The sequence below is a fragment of the Camellia sinensis genome, chromosome 8 (genome assembly GCF_055761805.1).
Source record: "Camellia sinensis isolate YWXY chromosome 8, ASM5576180v1, whole genome shotgun sequence".
Classification (NCBI taxonomy): Eukaryota; Viridiplantae; Streptophyta; class Magnoliopsida; order Ericales; family Theaceae; genus Camellia; species Camellia sinensis.
The window spans coordinates 36,216,362-36,240,211 of record NC_138968.1 but is presented as its reverse complement, the minus strand read 5'-3'; the positions used below and the strand labels follow the sequence as shown (position 1 = coordinate 36,240,211).

Here is a 23,850-nt window from a genome sequence, read left to right as displayed (position 1 = left end):
TCTTCAACATTGAAGAAGGGCTCAACACTGTTTCGGACCTCCATGTTATACTTGCCTTCATATTCTCTTTTTGGTCCCATTTTTGCATGCCTTGGCAGCCCCTGATGTTTCTGTTTTTGGACTTTGGTCCGAACTAAAAACATCCATATTTTGACCCGCTTGTCATGTTTTATTAAGGGTCTTTGGCTGTTTGATGAATGTTTTGCATACTTGCTTCTTTGGCCACCTTTTGGCCCATTTCTTGCATAAGAGCTTAGCCCTACCCATGTTTGTTTTTGGGGCTTTTACAGTTCTGTAAATGTGCATATTTTGGGTCTCTCTTCAATGTTGTTGAAGGGCCCTAACCTATTTGGAGTTAGCAGCTGTGAGTTGCTTCATAATCGCATGTTTAGGGCCGTTTTTGTATGCCATTTTAGCCCCATCTTTGCTTGCTGTTTGGCCATGCCATAAACTGTAAAAAGGCTTATCTCAGGGCTGCCTTGCTTCTGTCTTCATGCTCCATGTCCATATTATGCATGCTTTGTATAGCTGTAAGCCATTTCATGTGCCTAATTTTGCATTTCGGGATTCATTCCATGCGTTGAGTGTTGTTTCGTTATGTTTCGGGGCTGTTTTGCATCACCTATCGCCTCTGAAATTTGCATGAAAATTGTCCATGTTTTTGCCTTTCAAATGCGTCGAAAAGTTGCTTCATTACGCTTAAGTCTTGGACCATGTATCTATGCATGTTTGCATGTCATTTGCCTCCATGCACTTAGCATTATGGCCACTATTTTAGGCCTTATTAGAGCTGCCTAATTCATGTATAAGACCACCTTAACATTAGTTTACATTGCCATATGTATGCTTGTATGCTTGCATAAGCTTGTCACCATGCCATGTTGCATCCTTAGCTTGCATGCTTAGGTTGCATTGCATCTTACATGCATGCCTTGTTCCTTGACTCGATGATAAGAATTGGGCCTTGTTTGGTTTGATTTGGTTTGCATGCATTTGAAATCAAAGTTGCATACTTGGTTCTTTGGGCCATCATGCATGGAAATGCGTGATTGGTGGTCCGAGAACCGAGGCACATGTCCCTTTGAGTCATTACAATGATAAGAGACATGGTTGGTGCATATATGCCTTGAAATGTGCTGCCATGCTTTGCCTTGTCCTCTGTTGCTGTGGGTTGCAGGTTCTGCAGGAATACTCTGCCGACCGGCAGTGCAAGGTGCCGGCCGGCAACAACTTCTCTGCCGACAACTTCATTTGGTGCCGATGATCATACAACACTGCCGGTGGAAATTTCATCTAGCCGGTGGTGATCCCCTCTGTCCAAGGATGCAGTCCTGAGGTTTTGACAGCCTCCAGAGGAGTGAAGGAAGGAAAACAGAGGCAGCCTATGCATGGCGGTGCGATTCCGAGCCAGTCCCGAGCATGTGTTGCATCTGGCCCTCGCCCCGAGGCGGTTTACTGTTTTTCTTTAGTTTAGTTAATTTGTTAATTAATTAAGCAATTTGTAATATTTAATTAGCTTGCGTAGTTAATTAATTTGTATTATTATTTTGGTCCCTCCGAGTGAGGGCGTGTCTGTAATAAGTGTGTGTGCGTGGTGTGCATGTCTTCCAACCTCCACTTCTTTCTTCCCTTTTATTTACCTGCTTATGATGGTAGATTAGGACACATTTATTTTAGCATACCTTATGTTATGCATGCGTGCATTCATGCATTTGTTGACATACACCAGGCTCGGTACATCATACAAACTACATTGTACTTTTCAATTCCAAATTGAATACATGTTACTTGTAGCATTTCATATGCCATTTTAGGGTTAGCCGAGCCTGTTTAGATTGCATCTTTGCATGTGTTGCATTAGCCATTTCTAACATGAACTAGGATCATGCATATGATTACTGACTAGTTTCTGTTTTGGCTCGGAGTACGAGGTAAGCTTTTATGCTTTAGCATATCGCATGCGTGTGAATGTTGCCATGACAGTATGATTACCATGAGGCTAGCTGCTTATGTGATATAACTGCTTGAATGCCTGTGGATGGAGGTCGAATTGCTTAAATTGGGATAACACATTAAAACTGTGAATTTTAAAGCCCACTAGATAGTGGCAAAATCATCTTTTCTAAAAGCCCACTTGAGGGTGGCAAAATCTGCATTTTAGCCTACTTGCGAGTAGCAAACCATTTTCAAAGCAAACATGAAATGTTTTGTTCCAATTTGGGTGATTTGGTCTATACTTGTTTGCTGCGCGCACAACATAGTAATTCTAGGCTAATAACCGGATTAAGAACACATAACGTTTTCAAAATTGGATATCACGGTTAGTAGAGGCCGATCTTCGGACCGGGCGAAAGGGGGTGCTCATACCTGACCTTCCCCGATCGTACCCAAGCTCCCGAGCCGAGACAACTCCGGTGATGACGGACATGTGGCCTTCGGCACCGAGTCAGGGTTTCCTAAATTCTCCCATTTTAAAACATTTAGGTGGCGACTCTGTATCTGGCAAAGTAGTCCATGTTTGGCACTTCTTTCAAAAAAATCTGTTTCTCAAAACGATTTGCCAGATTTGGACTCTTTGGTTCAGATTAAGAACCGTGACACAAATCGAGTCCGAACTGTAGCATGAGGCCCACGCGGGCGCGTCTACAAAGAGATATCAAAATTGGTGGGTGAGCAACATGGAGGTTTATTTGGCTATACCCCCTCAAAACCTATTGGAGGTGCTGGATGTGCCCAAGCCCAAGGGAGCTGAGACTGTCATTTCTTCCACTGTTTCAATTACAATACCTGCTACAACTCAGTTTACTTCGGCTGCTTCAATTCCTCCCAGAGTCACCCGAAGTATGTACCCCTTTTTCCTTCTCTCTAACCTCCCCACATAATGCTTGCTATCTTATCTCTAATCCTTCTTCTATGAAGGTGGTCAACAACAAAAGAAGAAGAGACTCCTTGAGAGAGAAAAGGAAAAAACTGAGCTTCCAGAGACAGAAGAAGAAGAAGAAGATCAAGAACAGGAGTCTCCCTTGAAAAGAAGCAAAAGAGTACCCCAATTGGCTCAAGAGGAGACGGCCGCTAAGAAAGTAGAGGAGGAGCTCATTTTTGAAGAGTCTGGATCCCAATCTAAAGAGGTCGAGAAGACAATGGAGGAGCGAATGATATCAATTCAAAGGAAAAGGAGAAGAAAAATTACTGTTTCTCCTTCCGACTTTACTGAAGATTCTGATTCCGAGACAATTGCCCAAGTAATAGAAAAGAGGAGGAAGATTACTGCTTTAACTACCGGCTCGTTTGAAGACCCCAACCATAAGGCTGTAGAACAAGAATATTCCAAAGCCATAGTTGTCCTTGAAAGGGCTGAGGGGAGGCAGCAGCAACAATTCCTAAGAGAGAAGGTCGTTGCCGTTGATGCATTACCAAAGGAAATGGCAATAGAACAACAGACTATTGAACTATACACTGGAACAAGTAATTTTCTTCATGCCTTTATTCTTTCTTGTCAAATCTTCAAGACTGAGACTTGACATTACCTCACATTTTCTTCTTTTTGCAGCAACGACCACTGCATTCATCTTTCCAGCGAGACCTTCCTCAATTTCAGTTGAAGTTGACCAGATGCAACGCGTGAAAACCATTCAAACCATGCTCCCACTTCCTAAGCCTGTATTCAATACATCTTTTCCGAGTCCAAGTATCCCTGCATCTCTTTTCCTTGGCTTAGAGCCATACCTCCCTTTCTTGACTCTTGATCTGCCTCAGTTTGCTTCTTCGATCCTCGCTCTTCCTCCTACTGCTACTTCATCTCACATGGCAGTTGATTCTCCTTCAGAGGGTGCTGATAGTTCCCCAACTCTTGGTTCATCATCTTTACTCCCTTCTAGCCCCTCTTCACTTGATTCATTGGTGGTTAAGACCATAGAGGCTGCCAGAAATGCTCCACCTATTTCTCCTGTTCCCATGCAGTCCTCTGTGCTTTTCACCACAACACTTTCTGCACCCCTCATGTCTATGGATGAGGTAGACATTTTCGAAGCCAAACTGGCTAGTTTCTCCGACACACCCTCTACCTCTCCATCATTTAATGGCGAAGCTGAGCCATTAGTCTTGGCTGACTCCTTGCTGGAAATTTTTGAGAGTTCTTCCTCTAGCAGCAAGCCTTCTGCACCTTTGATAGATATGGGCACATGCCTAGAACTGCTAATTTCTTTCTCAAGAATTCCCTTCGAGGCTCTGCAAAGGCCAATAATCAGAGATGGGTTCCTTCAATGTTGCAAAATCGCTGAGCAGTCCGGTATGAAAGTTTCAAGTTATCTATCTCAGGCAGCAGCTACTATTGACTTCTACCTCAACATTTGTCATGCTGCTAAGGCTGCAAACGAGAAACTGGCTAAGGATCAGAGTTTTGTTTCTCAAGTGCATACTGAAGTATCAGATCTCAAGGAACAGCACTCTTCTGCTTCTCAATTTCGAATTCAGCTGCTGGAGAAGAAAGCCCAACTTGAAGAGGAGCTAGCTGCAGTAAACCGGGCCTTGGTTCGAACCGATACCAAATTGCACATCACCAATCAAGAGTTGACTGATCGAAAAGGAGACATGGCTGCAGCTATCCAATTATTTCCGTTACTTAGCAATAGAAAGTCTACTGTACAAAAACAATTAAGACATTGTAATGATTTCTGGGCCAATCTGTGGCACAACGTATTTAATTCTTTATAAAAGAACAAATCTTGTGCATCATTCGAATAGCCTTGTGTTTTTGTATTATCCTATTCCTTGTGTTTCCCAAATGGTTGGAAAATAAGGTTTCAGATACCTGCCATTAATCTTTTTGGGATGTACATAACCATTTAAATTTCTTAAATGATATGCTCCAAAAGGCAAAACTCTATGAATTTGATATGACCCTTCCCAGTTAGGTGACCATTTTCCAAACTTATGGCTTTTAATTCCTATTGGGAGTATTGTTTTCCATACCAAATCACCTTCATCAAAGCCAATGTGTTTAACTTTCTTGTTGTAATTCTTGGCTGCTTTCTTCTTTTGTAAAAGAATGCTATTCAAAGCCAGGATTCTGGCTTCATCTATGCCTTCTAACTCCAGGCACATGCTTTGATGGTATTGCTCGGGATCTAACTGATCTTGGCATTTTACCCTCAAAGATTTAATATTAATTTCCACAGGTAACACTGCATCATGCCCATATACTAAGGCATAAGGAGTAATTCCTGTGCTTGATCTTGGAGAAGTTCTGTAAGCCCACAAAACATCCAACAGAAGGTTGTGCCAATCCCTAGGATTATCTTCCACAACCTTTTGTATACCTTTTTTTAAGGATTTATTGGATGATTCAGCTTGACCATTGGCTTGTGCATAATAAGGTGTGGAATTAACAAGACTAATTCCAAATTCTGCCACAAAAGATCTCACCATCTTCCCATCAAACATAGTCCCATTGTCTATAGTTATGGTTTGTGGGATGCCAAATCTATGGATCAAGTCTTTAATGAATCCAATGACCTCTGTTTGATCTACAGCCTTATATGGCTTGGCTTCAACCCACTTAGTGAAGTAATCAGTGGCCACCAAAATGAAACAATGATGTTTCGAAGAAGGTGGGTGTATTTTGCCAATCATATCCATGGCCCATCCTCTGAATGGTCAAGGCTTCACTACTGCATGTAAGTCAGTTATGGGCACATGCCTTATTGCGCCATGTTTTTGGCATGCCTGGCAACCTCTTGCATATTCGATGCAGTCCTTAAGAATGGTTGGCCAATAATAGGAATGCCTTCGAAGCAACCATCTCATCTTTACACCAGGCTAATGAGCGCCACAGATGCCTTCATGAACTTCAGCCATGGCTGTTAATGCTTCTTTTGGGCCCAAACACTCCAGCAATAAGCCATCTCCCCCTCTTTTGTAAAGAGCATTACCATATATCATATATTGCATGGACTGCAATTTGACCTTCCTGCTGGCCTTCGAAGATGGACCAGCTAAATATTGCATTATTGGATGCCTCCAATCTTGTTCTTGTAAGTCATTATGGTTGGCTTCCAAGACCATATTCCTTTTATTCAAAGGTTGTATCAATTTCTGGTATGTTGTCTGACTTATGTCCCTTTGAGAATTGTCCTTTCTCTTGAAGTTCGAAGCCTTTTGAGCCACATCATTAGCTCTAATGTTCAAGAATCATGGAACATGGGTTACATTTGCTATTTGAAACTGAGAAAGCAAATGTAATGCAGCAACATAATATGGCAAAATACTTATGCTTTGGCACTTGAAAATCCCTTTCACTTGATTAACCACCAATTGAGAGTCTCCAAATATGTCAACTGCATGTACTTGTAGCCCAATAAGGATTTCTAATCCTACTATTAAGGCTTCATACTCAGCCTGATTATTAGAACAAGTGGCTTCATCTACTCTGAAACCATGTGTGGTTTCTACCCCTTGTGGAGATCTTATTACAACACCAATTCCAATTAAACCATTGGCTTTCGACCCATCAAACCACATCTGCCATGGCTCAACATTAGCCATACCAAGCTCCATTATCTCCTGGTTCTCTGTTTGAGATGGATGATCTGCCAAGAAATTGGCTAAAACCTGCCCTTTTACTGCCCTTTGAGGGACATATTCTAGATGAAATTCTGATAAGGCAAGTATCCACTTGCCAATTCTTCCCCTCAACATTGGTCTAGATAACATGTGTTTAACCAAATCTGTGGTTGCAATTACCAAGACAGTTGTAGGCAAAAGATAATATCTTAATTTTATTGCAGCAAAATACAAAGCAAGACATAGCTTTTCAACAGCTGAATATTTACATTCACAAGAATTTAAAAATCTACTAAGGTAATAAATAGCTTGCTCCTTGCCTTCTTCGTTGTCTTGGGCCAAGAAAGCTCCCAATGAATCCTCTGCTGCAGCTATGTACAACTTCAAGGGCGTGTTCCCCTTTGGTGGCATCAGCACCGGAGGGTTAGCCAAGTAGGCTTTGATACCTTCGAAAGCAATTTGATGCTCTGCTGACCACACGAATTCTTCTTCAGCTTTCAGCCTTAACAAGGAAGAAAATACTTTAGTTTTCCCTGCAGTGTTAGAAATAAACCTTCGAAGAAAGTTAACCTGTCCAAGGAACTTCTGCAATTCTTTCTTACTTGATGGAGGCCTAGCTGCAATGATGGCTTTGGCTTTGTTCTGGTCAATCTGTATTCCTTTCTTGTGTACCACATAACCCAAGAAGTTTCCAGATGATACGCCAAAGGCACATTTAAGAGGGTTGAGCTTTAATTTGAACCTTCTCATTCTTTCAAAGGCTGCTTCTAAGTGAAACAGGTGCTCTTCCATGGATTGGGATTTAACCACAATGTCATCAATATAACATTCTAAATACCCTCCAATGAGGTCATGAAAGATAGTGTTCATGGCTCTTTGATATGTAGCTCCAGCATTCTTTAGACCAAATGGCATTTTAACCCATTCAAAGGTGCCAATATTCCCAGGACATCTGAATGCTGTCTTGTGGATATCTTCCTCTGCAATGCAGATTTGGTTATAGCCGGAATGCCCATCCATCATTGACAAGACTTGGTGACCTGCTGAACTGTCTACCAGCAAGTCCACTATAGGCATAGGGTACTCATCTTTGGGAGTTGCCAGATTTAAGTTTCTGAAATCAATACATACCCTCATTTTGCCATTCTTCTTGACTACAGGCACAATATTAGATAGCCACTCGACATACCTGGCTGTTCTAATAAAACCTGCCTTGAGGAGTCTAAGGATCTCTTCCTTGACCTTCTGAATTACTTCTGGACTCATCCTCCTTGGTTTCTGCTTGTAAGGCTTGAAATTAGGCTTCATGGGGAGCCTATGTTCCACTAATGACCTATCCAATCCTGGTAGTTCATTATAAGACCATGCAAAGCAATCTTTGTATTTCTTCAGAACAACCAATAGCTGGTTTCTGTCCAGAGCATTCAAACAAGCACTTATATAAGTGGGCTGTTGTACAGAACCTTCCCCTAGATTTACTTCTTCTAAAGGGTCTTGTGCCTGAGGACTTACCAAATCTTCTTCCTTGATTTCTTCAACCTTCGAAGTAGCCTTCTTGCTTTGTTCTGCTCCTAGGTTCTTTAGTTCAACATCCTTGCCCTCCTCCTCATAGACAAAATCTGTCCATAAGGCATCCTCCTCCTGTATCTCCTGGACTTTTATCTCAATGTCCAATGCACAATATTTCTCAAGGGTCAAAATTCTGACCTGTTGCTGTTTCTGCTTGCAGCCGGGTATCATGGCCTCCCTTTCTTGCTCCTGTACTCTCTGGACTATAGCTTCTACATCCAATGTTGAGAATTTAATCAGAGCCAAGGATGTGGCTTCTTGCTTTTCACTTCTTTGCCTATAACCAGGCATCATTGTCATCCTTTAGAACGACCTCTTCACCAGCACTTTCTTGGATTAAGTGCTTCAAGTGTGTCACTTCCTCATCAGTCGTCACTTCGGCTGAACCGTCATCTTTCATCAGTATACTGAGCGGTGTCACTCCCTCAATATACAATTTAGCCTCTGCAAAGTCTGCACAGGCTATGAAGGGTTGAGGATCTGCATCGATTTCCTCTGTCTCTCCATTGCCTAAAGCCATCATGATTTTCTGATGCAGAGAAGAAGGCACACATTTGTTAGTGTGGATCCAATCCCTTCCAAGTAAAGCGTTATATTTAGCATTACTGTCGATTACGAAGAATGCTGTCATGGAATCCCTGGTTCCCACACTTAAATTAATGGGTAGAATCCCCTGAGCCATTTGCTTATCTCCAGCAAAACCAGCGATGGTTGTGCTGGTTGGGATCAACCTGGGATTCCTTTTCCCTAGTTTCTTCAAAGAAGATTTTGGCAACAAGTTTACTGCTGCCCCATTGTCTATTAGGACTCGATTCAGTTGTATCCCATCGAAGAAAGCCTTGATGTACAAAGGCTTAACATGTTGTGTCATGGAATTCGAGGGATACTCGAATGGATACGATAGGTTGATGCTTACCACTTCCTCGCTCTCATATTCATCTTCCATCGGGGAACCATTTCGAAATTATCTTGCACCATACTTGCTTGTGAGTCTTCACTAGAGATCTGAACTGGATCAGCTTCCTGCCCCTCTTGATTCTCATCTCCAGCTTGGAATTCCTGTGGTAGTATGTGTACCATGTTCACTGATACTGGGGGAAACGAGCCAAACTGGATGGCTGGCTGTACTTGTTTCCCCTCTTGGTCACTTTGATCGACTTCCTCAGAAACATCCTGCATGATGCATTCTGGTATTTCATTGCTAACTGATCCCTTCGAAGGATCTTTCTCAACTGGCTCTTTAGTCAGAAACGTTTGTTCAGCCATGAAGGCTTCGAACATCTCTTCTTCCATCATTTCTTTCTTTTGGCTTGTGCCAATCTCTTCTTCTGTCTCACTATCACTCTCCATCAGAGCCTTCTCCAATCCAGCTAAACTAGCCTTCTCTCTGGCTGTTAGTTCGGCATGAACCTTAGCCAATTGTTCTCGGCTGCAAACCACTTTGCTCTGTGGAACCGGCTTTGGAGCATGGTCTGACTTTGGGTTCTTCCTTCCTTCCGTTTTGACTGGTGAAGAATTTTCTCCACTTTCCTTCAGATCTTTCTGGTACTGGGTGTACCTGCGCTGAATTTTTCTCCTCTGTGATCTTGAGATGACTGGGACCATGTCTGGTTCCCTCGTCTTTGGGTGTTTAAGCAGCACCCAGTTATTCGGAGCCACCATAGGAGGCTTGATCATCCTGCCTTGGTTTACAACATCTCCATAAGCAAGCACTTCCCTAGGTTTGTTTTGCATTACAAACCAGTCTGGGACTCCAGGCATCCACGAACCTACTGATCCAGATGTGGAACTGTTTCTTTCTACCTTCGAAACCGCCTTCGAAACTGGCTGTGAAGGTAGATGCTTGTTCCTGACTTCATGTCTCGAGTCTGTTTCTGGCCTTTGATGAAAGTGGCCACTTTCAGTTCTGCGTGAGGTTAGTCTAGGAGGCCAATCCCTGGCTTTAATCCCGTAACCTGAACTCTTCCCCAATCTTCTTTCAAAATGGTTGCTTTCTACTCTGTAGTAGTTAGGTGGTCTAGACTCATACAAGGACCTCTTGCCTTTAGCATGCATTCTGTCCACTGCAGGTTCAACCATTGATGGTCGCTGCCTATCACTACCCGGATACGGCCTTTTGTTGTAAGCATTGGTTGGCTTAGAATGTCTTTGAACATCTCTGTAGTATTGCTTTCCATCAATTGGAAGTCCCCTCAACCATTTATGACTCAGTCTGCACCTGGGACACATCCTCTACATTACAGCTGCTTCCAAGGAATTGTCATCTAGTGCTTCTTCGTCAGATTGCTCCTTCTGATGTGAGAAACCTTGTCCAATAGCTGGTGGGTTTCTAGTCTCCTTCTTAGCAGTTGTCTGGTTGACAGTATGCATTTGCACGTTGACCTCTTCCAACTCCTGCAGATATAGATTCTGGAAGTTTGGTACAACCACATTAACTGTGCCTTCTCCAACTTTTGGAAACGGGTTACTATCAATCCCCATGATCTTTTCTGTTTTGGTTGGGAATTTCAGACTTCCTTTCCGAATCTGCTCCTGGATCCTGTCTCGAAAAACAATGCAGTTTTTAGTCGAGTGAGACCAAGAGTTATGCCATTTACAATATATTTTTCCTTTAAGTTCATCTGGAGATGGCAATTTTACTCCCTTTGGTAACTTAAGGAAATTGGCTGCAAGCAGATGGTCAAAAATGTCATCTGCTTTTGCCAGATCGAAAGAATACTTTCTGTGGAAATCTTTCTTTTTAAACTGCTGGTCGATGGTGGTGTCTTTATGAATCAATGCTTCACAAATTACAGGTTCTTTGCCCACAATCTCTGCTGCATCGATTTCATAATTGGGATCTCTATAATATGTCTTATACGAGGCATTATTTCGATCTTGTTCTTCTTCTAATAATGCTTCATATCTAGACACCTTATAGGTTAATTCGACCAAATCCCTGAACTCAGTTGAATCAAACTTCTTTCGAAGCCTGAACTCTAAACCGTTTTGAGCCAATCTTACAAACTCTGGCTCTGGGAGAATGACTCTACATTTATTTCGAGCCCTTTTAAATCTGGCAATAAACTGAGTAGCCTTTTCCTCAGGCCTTTGACTCAATCTAGCCAAGTCTGCCATGGAAACTTCTGGCTCCGATTGGAAGAATTGGGCATGGAATGCCTCTTCCATCTGTTGCCAATTTTGAATGGACCCAGGTGTAAGGTTGATGTACCATACGAATGCTCCTCCAGTCAGAGAATTTGGAAATAATCTCAGTTTCATATAATCATGATTAGTGAATTCACCGCATTGAGCAGCAAATCTAGCAATATGCTCTACAGTTGACTGATTTCCAGTTCCATAAAATAGAGTAAAATCTGGTATTCTGAATCCTCTTGGGTATTCATGTACCCTATCTATCCATTCTGGGTATGGTTTTCTGTATATAGGAGTCTGGACCCCCCGAGCCATTGGTCCACATATCTCCCTAACAATATCAGCAATCTGGTCTCTAGGAACCAAATTTTGTGCTTGTTGAACCACTACTGGAGGGACAAACACAGGGTTTGGTGGGCAAACTTGTGCCTGTTGTCCTCTTGGTCCATAAGGTTGCATATTTGGGACTGGGTGCCCCTGCGGTGCAGGTTGCTGTTGGGGGTGTGGGTAACCCCTTTGAGCCTGTCCTGTGAAAGGACCTGCAAAAGGTGTTGGAACAGATGTTGTATCCCTTCCATTTGTGGGAAAACCTTCCAACCCCCCGGGTATGAATTCGAATAAAGGATTATTATACCCCCTAGTACCAGGTATGGCTTCGAACATGGGATTTGTAACCGTTCTTATGCCAGTTTCTTGTATTTGGCCAGGTCCACCAATTTGTGTGGCCTCATTGTTGAGTACTGAGGCACTTTGGCTCACTGTAGGCCTCGAAACAGGTTCATACCAAGACTGAGGTGATGGTCTTTCCAAGTTTTGGGTACTAGTTTGACCATTAGAATGTCCATTAACTTGCATAGGCTGTTTATCTCTAGCCAATCTTTGCTGAGGGACATTTAAAACCTCCTCCGTGTGTCTTATGTTTGTTAGTTGGTGATTATTCATTCGATCCAAGAAGGATGTTGCCCATTTTTCCATCATGTTCATTAGTTGTTGTCCCATAGCATCTACTAAGCCATCCCATGGATTTGTTGGCTGAGTAGATGAAATTGTGGATGGCCCAATTCCTTGGTTTCGTCCAATACTACGAGCATATGGTTCTTGTCCAGAAGTACTGGTCTGTTCGACCAAAGGTTCTGATAACATGGGAGTTTCCACAGGATGTGTTACCACATTATCCTCTGGATTAGGTATTTCTACCTCTCCTTCTACGCCTTCCTCCAAGCGTTCATTTTCTCCTTGTCGTCTTCGTCTAGCCATGTTTTAATGGTCCCACTGGGCGTGCCAAAAATATATGTTGGCTTTTTGGCTTTTCGAAGGGTATTTTTGTGAATGTGAGCGTGCCAGCAAGGATCAATCAGTCCTTACAGAAATTGTGATTGCCAACCAATTACCAGACAATTGTGTTTTAGTTCTTTCAGCCTCAATGAAGAGGACTTTTACTGGTGGCTCGACTTAGGAGAAATTAAGAGAAATAACAATTAATATGAAGAACAATGGAAGTATTTCATAAAAAAGAAAAACTTACAATAGTCCAAACTCAGCCTCGAAGAGGTTTACAGCAACAGTCCACTTGAATCTACTTGAGACTACTCCTATGAATTGAAGTGCAGTGCAGATATGTAAAGTGCAGGTATTGAAAGTACAGGAATGTAAAACTGGAAAGTAAAAATATGAAATAAAGACTGGTGTGCATGATCTGAGTTCCCTCCCTTTTCCTGGGGGTCTCTCTGCTATTTATACTTGTCAAAGATGACCTTCGAACTGCTCTTCGAACCGTCGAACTGCCCCTCCATGATCGCTGATCATGTTGCCTTAGAAGTAGCTCCATTATGCCACCATTTGCAGTTAGGCTTCCCTCCTGTATTTGAATTTGAATATGAGTAACCGTTGAAGCCACGTCACCTTGCATTTCTTTACTGATCTAATGTTGCTCAGACCATGTGAGAACCAATTATCATCACCACGTGTACGATCAGGATTGGAGACTTAAATTATTTTCCAATAATACCCTTATTCTGCCACGTGTCAGACTGTAACTGGTTTTTACAAAATATATAGCTAACAGATGTGCAGAAAAGTAGAAAAGTGATATGATGAAAAAAATATAAAAAAATAAAAAGATAGATTATATAGTGTACCCCAAACAACGCCTTAAAAAGTAAAACATTTTGAATTGTTCCTTATAAGGAGTTTTAACTAAATTTCTTTTTTTAAAACTATAAAATTAACCAAACTCCACTTTTCTATCGACCCGGCCTAAATATGATACAATATTACAAATTGAAACATGTCGGTGGCAACTCTTAGAAAAGGCATTTGGCAACAAGTTTAAGAAATAAAAATAAAAAAACTCTGGCTAAAAGAGTCGAGCAAGGATCCTCTAGACTGATTTTTTCTTAAAGTTTTCTAGAGTGCTACATTGTATGGTTGAGAATTACTGACAAGTCACATCAATTTTTTTGATGTGACTTACTAATAAATCTCAACCACACAATGTAGCACTTTAGAAAACTTTAAGAAAATTTCACTCTAGAGGATCCTTGGTGAAAAGAGTCAACGGGTAACCATACTATTTGTCATAAGCTAAAATAATCAAATATTTAAAAAAAAAAAAATCTGAAATTATGGGATCTATATCGTCTACACACACACACAGAATCACCTGCACAACTGGTTACAATTCAAGTGTAGAAAGAAATTGCAAAACTTGGATGTTGGAAAGCGCAACATGGTAACCCGACCCTGACCTTAAACCTTCAATCTGCATTTTGGATTTTACCGGAGACACCGACATCCACTGCCACGCCGGAGTTACTGCGCCCACACCACTACCCACCAAAGGCAATCTCTCTCTCTCTCTCTCTCTCCTTGTATGTGCGGATCTGACTTGTGCTTTTGATTTCTTGTTTTTTTCAATTTTGATCCTAATCTGGGGTTGGGTTTTTGATGGTTTGTTTGTCCATTATGAATGCCCTATTAATTCACTATTTTGATTCCTTATGTTGTTTGTTTGCTGGGTTTCAACCAAAATATAGGAAATGCATCCAAAATTGATCGAATTTGGGGAGTTGGCGGATAAATTGAAAATACTTTAGCACTTATTATGCTGTCAAATGGGAATTACTCATGAGTGGGTAATATCAGAAAGAGAAGAGAGTCTGTGCTTGTTTAATGGACAGCAATTGATGTTACTTTTTACTCTTTAACTTACAATTATTGTTAGGCTAAAATAAATATTTTTAAAAAAGATAAATTATGACCGGAGTCCCTCTACTTTATTTCTTGTATCATTTTAGTTATGTAGTTTGGTCTTTGTGCCATTTTAGTCCCTATAATTTCAATTAGCTCAATTATCCTGGATTTATGATTTTGTCTCAATTTGATCAAATTAATTGCATCTCATTTTATGAAAAATACGCACATAAGTCGAATGTATCATATTTTTAAGTATAAAATTATAAACTTACTCAATCAATTCAGCGATCACCTCAACCAATTCAGGGATAATTTTTCGTCAAAAATACTAATGACATTATCAATTGGATTAAACTGACACAAAATTTAAAATCAAGAGTCAAAATTGAGCCAATTGAAATGTATTAACTAAAATGGCATGAAGAATAAAATGTAGGAACTACCAACATAATTTGCCCAGGAAAAAATAGTGTTGATGTGTGTATTTTTTTGAGAATCAAAATTGCATGCCAAAGTTTCACACCAAATTGAGTTATGTAGTTTATATAATATAATAGATTACTTTTAACCCACACTGATGGTCTTGTGGCTCGGGGTTGAACATGGGAACTCCACTGTGGGGTGTAATTCTTGGAGGTTTCATGGGGGGCAAAACACTCAAATTTAACTGATACACGAGGATTGTAGGCGAATATCATTTTGTGGACTTGAGCAAAGCAAGAATTGGCCAATCTGTCTTGATCTGATAAGTGGAGCAATGTCAGTTATTTGTTTATGAGTCAAGTTCTAAATATTCTTCTTAGTTTGGCATGATCAAAGTTTTAAAAGGCTTTATTGAGGCTTGCATGCATCAAGACTTTGATTTTTAAGTGACACTCCCCAAAGGCTTGTGCATCACAGTTTGATACGTGTGCCTTGTATGCCATTTGCATATAAGCATGTGAGGATGGCGTATATCAAGAGCTTGTCTTGAGTTGATTGTAAACATGGTTTAGTAAATGATTTAAATATATAAAAGAAGAATTTTTTGTAACTATATTTCATGGGCAATGTCAAGTTTAAAACCAAAACAAAACATAAGCTAAGACTCAAGTGTGAAGTTCGACAACACTTTCAATGAAGACAAGCTTCCTTTTAAGTAATGAAATGTTTGACGCCTTGGGCAGAAAAATATTTCACTTTCATATTTAATTTATTAATGTATTTTATGGGCATATAAAGAAAGACAATGACAAGGAAACAAAACATAACTGATTATCTGTATGACTGCTATGTTCTTGCTGATAGTTAATTCCAAATTAATTAAAACCCAACTAGGTTTTTTATCTAAAGAGGAAGAAAATTAGGGAAATTTTGAGAAACAGACAGCGTGTGGAGCTTCTGTGTACTGTCTGATCTATTCTGGACTGGTTTAAGATAATGAAGTGGAGATTCACCCTCCACTTACCGAAAGTAAGGGCTGATTCGTGAAGCTGCTAACTTTCATTACATATTTTTAAAATGTCTAGGTTAAAGGTGATAATGGACTTTGAAATATAATTGTGTGTGGATATAGAATATAGTCGCAAGGATTGTTATTATTTCTTGTTGCATTGTTCTGTGTTATTTGGTTCTGTTTCATTCTGCTTTCACTCTTTGTAATACTACACAAAGAGAACCATTCTCATTACGGACTGTGGTCTCTATTAAAGTCTCGAACTGCCCTTGGGCTAGTAAGAGAATTGACCCTTGTTTTTCACTTGCTTCCTTCTTAGCATTTCTTGTAGACGATTCTCATCATATCATTCAAGACGATTTCAAAATTGGATCATGCTAAGTTTTCTGTCATTAAGAAACACAAATTTAAAATCTCAATACAATTTTAGCACATTCCAACACATTTTTGTATAGTTTTATGCACTGTTTACACATTTTACTACACTTTTTTACACTAACAGTTCCTGTATTTGGGGCTTGTATCATTTTAGTTACTGACCTTTTAATTGTAATACTGTTAGAATTTACCTACACCTACCACCACCTACTACCACACCTACTACACCTACCACCAATTTACCCTCACCTACTCCTCACCTACTACCCAAACCCTCTCCTATATAATGAGCCACTCTGATTTGTAATAGAAAATATCAAGAAATATATCGATCAATAATACTTGAATTTTAACATGGTATCAGAGCAGGTTTAGAACCTAATATTTTCGCTTCCCGGCGGGCGGCAACCTCACCTTAGCCGCCCGCCGGACCTCAACCTAGTCCGCTCGAATTTTCTACACATACCTTGAAATTTCCTTTCTTCAACCTACTGTTCAGTCGCCGGAGACCACCGCCGATCTCCAGGTCTCAATCATGGTCCCTAACCAGCTCCTCCCCAACATCTCCACTAACCAATCCTTAGCCGATGACTGGGTAGAGAGCTCTCTTTATCTGCTACCTCCTCGTCGGCAACGATCTCTTCTCTGCTTTGTTTGTCTATGGCGACTCTTGAGGATATTGGGGTCTCTGCATTCATCAACATACTCGGTACTTTTGCCTTCTTGTTGGCCTTTGCTCTTCTTCGGATTCAACCCATCAATGACAGAGTTTACTTTCCCAAGTTGTACATTAGTGGGGGCAGAACCAGTCCCAAGCACCGGAACTTTGTGGGAAAGTTTGTTAATCTCAATTGCTGGACTTACATTACCTTCCTCAACTGGATGCCTCAAGCTCTTAAGATGAGTGAGTCCGAAATCATCAACCATGCTGGTCTTGATTCTGCTGTTTTTCAAGGTGGTGCGCATGTGCGCATGGGGGAGGGACGGACTCACACACAGACCCACTATCCCTCTCTCTCTCTCTCTCTGGTATATTCCCTCTCTCTCTCTTTTTGTCCCCCACCATCATTGTTTCCATCACCCACTTTAATTCTATATTCCCTCTCTCTCTCTCTTCGAAGTTTCATATATATTATATATATATATATACCAACCTTCAAAACCAGCCCACAGTTTACCTCAAAACCACTCATGACTTCATATTATACATATCAAATATATATTCTACGTGCACTACCCCCAACTTTATTTTGAAACATTCATATTTTTATTTTATTTTATTTTATTTTATTTTATTTTATTTTATTTTATTTTTTATTTTATTTTTTATTTTTTTTTTTTTACACAAAAAAAAAAACAAAAAAAAAAAAAAAGAAAGAGAAAGAAAAAGACGAAGGCAGCAGACGAACTGCACACCAAACTCATTTTATTTATATCGGGGCTCATCCCGATCACCATTTTACACCAAAAAAAAAAAAAAAAACAAAAACCAACACCCATCGGAACAGTGGTATTTTTCTCTACTCTGCCGCCGGTCTCTTCTTCTTGCCTCCGTCCTGAGCGGCCCTTGACGGTGTTGCCTCCGTGTTTCCCGCTCCACTGGGCACGATCACTCCACCATACTCCTCCACTGCAGCATATGGCGGCCCTCCAAAACGGAACATCACGGTGGCCTTCCGCTTCAGTTCCTTGTTTTCCGCCTTAAGCACACTTATCTCTGCTCGCGCATCCTTATACATGCGTTGGAGCAGAGCCAGCTAGGAGTTTAAATGCTGCACCTCATTTGTCCTACTCTGCAGCCGGTTCGACAAGTTTGTGACCGCCGTCATGCTTTCCACACATGCCTTCAGAGTATACTGATTGGCCTCCACATCCGACTGCACTGCCATTCTTTGCTCCACCGACCGCATCGGAAAGTTCAACGGAGTAAACTCCGGGGCGCTTGGTTGAGTTTCCAGTGCCACCGCACCAGGTCTCTCTCTTGTTGACTCGTTGAGGTCGGGAAAGAGGGTGAGCAACCCGCGGGAAGACGATGACGCCATTTTCTGGGCAACAGAGTGTTCCAGAATATTACAGCGTTTTTCTCTCAGAACTCTCTCAGCCACACGAAGGATTTTTCAGAGGTTTCTCTCAGTTTTTCTCTGCCTCAGCCTCTGCCTTCGTCTTGGTTATATAGCCAAGGCAGCCACGCGCATCGCGCGCCTCTTGACGCCCGACAAACTGGCACGCCTTTTCATGGCACATCTTTTGATAAAGTGGACACGCCTTTTGATGGCACGCCTTTTGATGAATTGGGCACGCCTTTTGATGGCACGCCTTTTGACAAAATTAGGCACACCTTTTGAGGGTGCAACTTTTTCAACGGTCCGACATGACCCTATAAACTGTCCCGACATTGATTCCGGTTAGCTCCTTCAAGGGTCCGACCAGACTCTGTAAACTGTCCCGACATTGATTCCGGTTAGCTCCTTTATGGGTCCAACAAGACTCTGTAAACTGTCCCGACATTGATTCCGGTTAGTTTCTACAAAGGTCCGACAAGACTCTGTAAACTGTCCCGACATTGATTCCGGTTAGTTTCTACAAGGGTCCAGTAAGACTCTGTAAACTGTCACAACAACTGTCACAACAGTGTCTGCTACAACGGTCCGACATGACCCCATAAACTGTCTTCTACGTCGGTCTGACACCGCCATCCAGTGTCCTCTACACCGTTATGACACCACCATACAGTGTCCTCTACAACGTTATGACACCACCATCCAGTGTCTTCACCAATGGTCTGACACGACCATACAGTGTCTCCTATCCTTTTTTTATTTTTATGTATTTTCTTGTTTTGTTCCTCTCTCCAAACTCAAGTTGGTTAGTTTCTATCCTCCTTGAGTTTGCGGGGGCTGTTAGAATTTACCTACACCTACCACCACCTACTACCACACCTACTACACCTACCACCAATTTACCCTCACCTACTCCTCACCTACTACCCAAACCCTCTCCTATATAATGAGCCACTCTGATTTGTAATAGAAAATATCAAGAAATATATCGATCAATAATACTTGAATTTTAACAAATACATTTGGCCATTAATTTTGAATCTTGTTCCAAATAAGGACAATTAAAGATGTTTCCTTTGCAAACGGTCCATTTCAAGGGTTAAATCATTATACAACTTATTTTGTGATGAGTACTTGTATGTCGTTTGAAAGGTAACGGCCTTTTTTTTTTTTTAAATGAATGATATTAGAACTTTCTTAATTATGAAATTCTATTTAGTTTGATTTTCAGAATCTGCATTTAGAAATTTTTTCTAAGAAACTAAATTAAATTGGTGAAAAAGAAATTAAAAACACATCATTTTTATATAATTTTATCTTTTAGGATGATAGAAATGATTTTTTTAAATAATTTTTTTTTATATTTATTTTCGTTAAATTAGTTTCTATTTTTTCAAAAGTCAAACATAGCAACAATTTTGATGTCATTATTAACCAATCTATTAAATCAAAATATCCAAAACTAAAAGCATTTCATATGTTAAATATATCGATTATACATTAAAAGCCTAATAACTATCCATTATATGATAATCATTTAAAAATATCTGTTAACAAATAAACCATCTATTACATGATAACCATCCAAAAATATTAACAAAAACAACCACCAATTATATGATCATCTTCCAAACACATACTAAAAATTAATTTGGTAAAAAAGATTTAAAAAAAAATAAAAATGTAAAACATTTGTATATAATTTTATCTTTGATGGGTAGAAATAATTTTTAAAAATTTTAAAATAATTTTTTGACATTTATTTTTTGTCAAACTAGTTTATATTTTATCAAATAGACGAATTTGCCCTTGAAATGGTGCAACGGTGTCTCAATTGTTTTTATTTGGAACGAGATTCAAAATTCGGGGTTAAATGTATCATGAAAGGTGAGGGACCAAAATGGCACAAGTCTCAAATTACAGGGGATTGTTAGTATAATTTGCCCCAAAATTAATGACAGCCCTTTGCTATCATTGGCGCTTTCCATCAAAATTATACTGGAAGAGGGGATGGGAAAGAAAATTCCCCTTCATTCTGGTGTATGGTTCATTTATGGGCTGTTACAGTGTTACTTGTGAAAAATAAGGTTCATTTATGGGCTGTCAATGATTTATTAGTTGGAACAGTCAAATTTGGCCATTTGTTTTGACATGAATTCTCACACAAGTGAAGCTTAGTCTTTAATCATTTCATCCCTTAAAATGTTAAATATGTCTACATTTTTTTATGTTTTTGCTACTAAAATTGTTGGTTCTCTTTTAGATGTCCAAAGATGTGGAAAATCCGAAAGATGGTGTAGCCCAGAAAGTTTCAGATGTGGGTACAGATGCTCCTTTCCATGCCAGTGAACCTCAAGTCCCTTGGTACAGTGGCTTACTCCACCACGCATCAGTCTATGGCATAGCTGCCGGATACTGCCTTTCAGCATCGTTACTCTCCATAATTAACAAATGGGCTGTGATGAAGTTTCCATATCCTGGTGCACTGACTGCTTTACAATACTTCACAAGCGCATTTGGTGTTCTCATTTGTGGGAGGCTCAAGCTCATAGAACACGATTCTTTAGACCTCCTCACAATGTGGCGGTTCTTACCAGCAGCGTTTATATTCTACCTCTCTCTTTTCACCAACAGTGAGCTCCTCTTGCATGCCAACGTCGACACCTTTATTGTTTTCCGTTCAGCAGTCCCTATCTTTGTTGCAATAGGAGAGACACTCTACTTGCACCAACCATGGCCAGCGACCAGAACATGGATCTCACTTGCCACCATCTTTGGTGGTAGTGTGCTTTATGTCACAACAGATTACCAGTTCACACTCATGGCTTATAGCTGGGCCTTGGCTTACCTGGTGAGCATGTCCATAGATTTTGTTTACATTAAGCATGTGGTTATGACAATTGGGTTAAACACATGGGGTCTTGTACTGTACAATAATCTCGAGGCTCTGCTACTGTTTCCACTAGAGCTGCTTATCATGGGAGAGTTGAAGAAGATAAAGCATGAAATTTCTGATGAATCTGATTGGTATTCTTTCGTGGTGGTTTTGCCAGTTGGGTTGTCATGTTTGTTTGGTTTAGCAATTTCTTTCTTCGGGTTTTCATGTCGGAGGGCGATTTCTGCAACGGGGTTTACTGTTCTTGGCATAGTGAACAAGCTTTTGACAGTTGTGATCAATCTGGTTGTTTGGGACAAGCATTCGTCGTTTGTTGGTACTATCGGGCTTTTAATTTGTATGATGGGTGGGATTATGTACCAACAGTCTACAAGCAACAAGTCTAAGGCCGTGAAAGAGGTAATATCGCAAGAGATTGAACGGGAACAACAGAAGCTACTCGAAATGCAGAGTATTGAGGAAACTAATGATGACGTGAAGCAAGTCACTGACTCAGGACAGGGTAAATAAGAGGTACATTTATTGTAGTTGTCGAACTATGTTTGGGCGAAATTTGGTATTTTTTATTGTGTTTGTTTTCACAAAAGCATTTTTTAGAGCTTAAAAGAGTCGCACTGGTAATACCTTCTTCGCTGAGTTGGATGTAAACCAAGTGCCTCAGCTACAAGTAGGGGATTAAATTTGTTCCATTTTTACTGATTTGTACATTATTTGTTGATCTTACACGTTTTATGTATTAGGCATTTTGTTAAACTTTCCTTCCTACTTCATTAGGATCCTTGTAAAATTATAACTTATTTCATAGTAAATTGGAAAACCCTGTGAAATTCACTCATAATAAGCACTCAAATCCTTCTATATCTATTCATTGTTAGACCATGTTAATTGATTACTTTTTGAAAGAATTAGACAATGTTAATTCAAACTATAAACTAAACAAGAATCACAAAGTTATCAAATTGTTTTAGAAGAAAAAACCAAAACTATTGATATCACACACCCCAGAACTAGTCTCTACTGCTCGGCACAGAATATAAGTTTGAAGAGCTCAAAACAGTCTGTGAATATGCCCCATCCACCACATCCCTTCAGCTTTGTCTCCTTAGCAGTTGCCTTAGCCTCCATCATCTGGGTATAGTCTGGCATGTCTTCTCTGAATATAACAGATTCTTCTATGCTATCATAATCACCGTAGAGATCATCATCCCAGTAACTAGTAGGAGGAGGAGAAGAAAACGGTGAGAGAGTCATAATAGAAATATCTGAATCGCTGGAGCCATGAAAATCCTGTGCACTCCACATTGCACTACCATCACTATCACCACCATGGCAGGGGCAGTCGCATCGACATCTATCCATGAGTCTCTTTGATGGATATATTCTGCTATTGTTGGATTGATAATATGCTTAGTATGGTAATGATGTGTGTTACAATGTTGTGTTGTTTATTTAGGAACTAGTTGGGTCACTTGAATAGAAAGGAAATAGTAGGGATTTATTGTAGTTTGGATTGGAGTGAGTAGATGTTTTACATATAGGAGACGAATGTGTTTTGCCCCATCTCAAATTGGATTGGATTTAAATATGATTTTATTTTAGAAACCTATGGGTCTCCAGTTTTTGACAAAGACCTACTACTAATCTTATATGTACTAGGAAACCACCTTTTACAAGATTACCCAATCCGTAATACTACAAACTCACCTTTATCAATTCAGAAATTATTCAAAATTTTCATTTTGTGATTCAGATTCATTATTTTTTTTATATTAGCTTGATGCGTGTCTATATGTGATGGCGCGTGCATCCGGGTTTTCAATTAACTTAATCCAAAAGCTTAGTTTAAAAAAAAAAGATCACTGGAATTTTACATAGAGTAATTTAAAATAAAATAAAAAAAAATTGTCATGATATTAATTCAGTAACTAACGAAGTGCACTTATGTCACAATATTTTTTTATTGTTTAAATATATATAATCATCACTCTAAACTATTAAATAAAATAAAATAAAAATCAATGGTCTAAGTGAAAGGATATGATATTTATTACATGTATAAAATACCATATAATATACATCTCTAGCTCAATATAATTCGACTTAAAAATTTTAACCCAAGTCAAACTTGTGTTGCAAAATATACGGGTTAAACTTGGATTGTTCTTGTTAGTCCGGCCAAATTACACTCATGTGCTGAAAATCCTTAATTATAAATTTAATTATAAAAATAAATAAGTAAATAAAAATAAAATGAAAAATTAGACTAATAATTCCTAAATTGTCTCGTGTTATTTTGGTTTTTACCTTTTCAATTAACTCAATTTTAACTCTTAATTTTAAAATTTATGTTAATTTAGTCTAATTAATAACAATGTTAAAGTTTTTAATGAAAAATGATTACAGAATTAATTGAGATTAACTCACTGAGTCAAGTATATCTAATTTTGCTTCTAAAAGTCTTACACATGTTTATTAGTGTATTTTTCATTAAAAAAAAATGCTACCAATTGTTACTAATTGGACAAAATTGTAAATTAAGAATTAAAATCGAACCAATTGAAAATACATAAACTAAAATGACATAAGAGCTAAATATAAAGACTACCGGTGTTTTTTTTACC

The 23,850-nt window shown here is 39.6% G+C and overlaps 1 protein-coding gene across 2 annotated transcripts in view; it reads left to right on the top strand.

Moving 5' to 3' along the window:
• Positions 1-22,064, top strand: part of LOC114297465 (GDP-mannose transporter GONST3) — a 54,655-nt gene extending 32,591 nt beyond the window's left edge. The window contains exons 1-2 of one of the 2 annotated variants that reach the window (XM_028241901.2): positions 13,894-14,106; positions 20,597-22,064. In XM_028241901.2, the coding sequence (XP_028097702.2) occupies positions 20,597-21,739 (1,143 nt within the window). In that variant the 5' untranslated portion in view covers positions 13,894-14,106 and the 3' untranslated portion in view covers positions 21,740-22,064. Of the gene's footprint in view, positions 1-13,893; positions 14,107-20,596 lie in introns of those variants that run through there. The other variant, XM_082882459.1, reaches the window with a different exon arrangement.
• Positions 22,065-23,850: the final 1,786 nt, after the last annotated feature.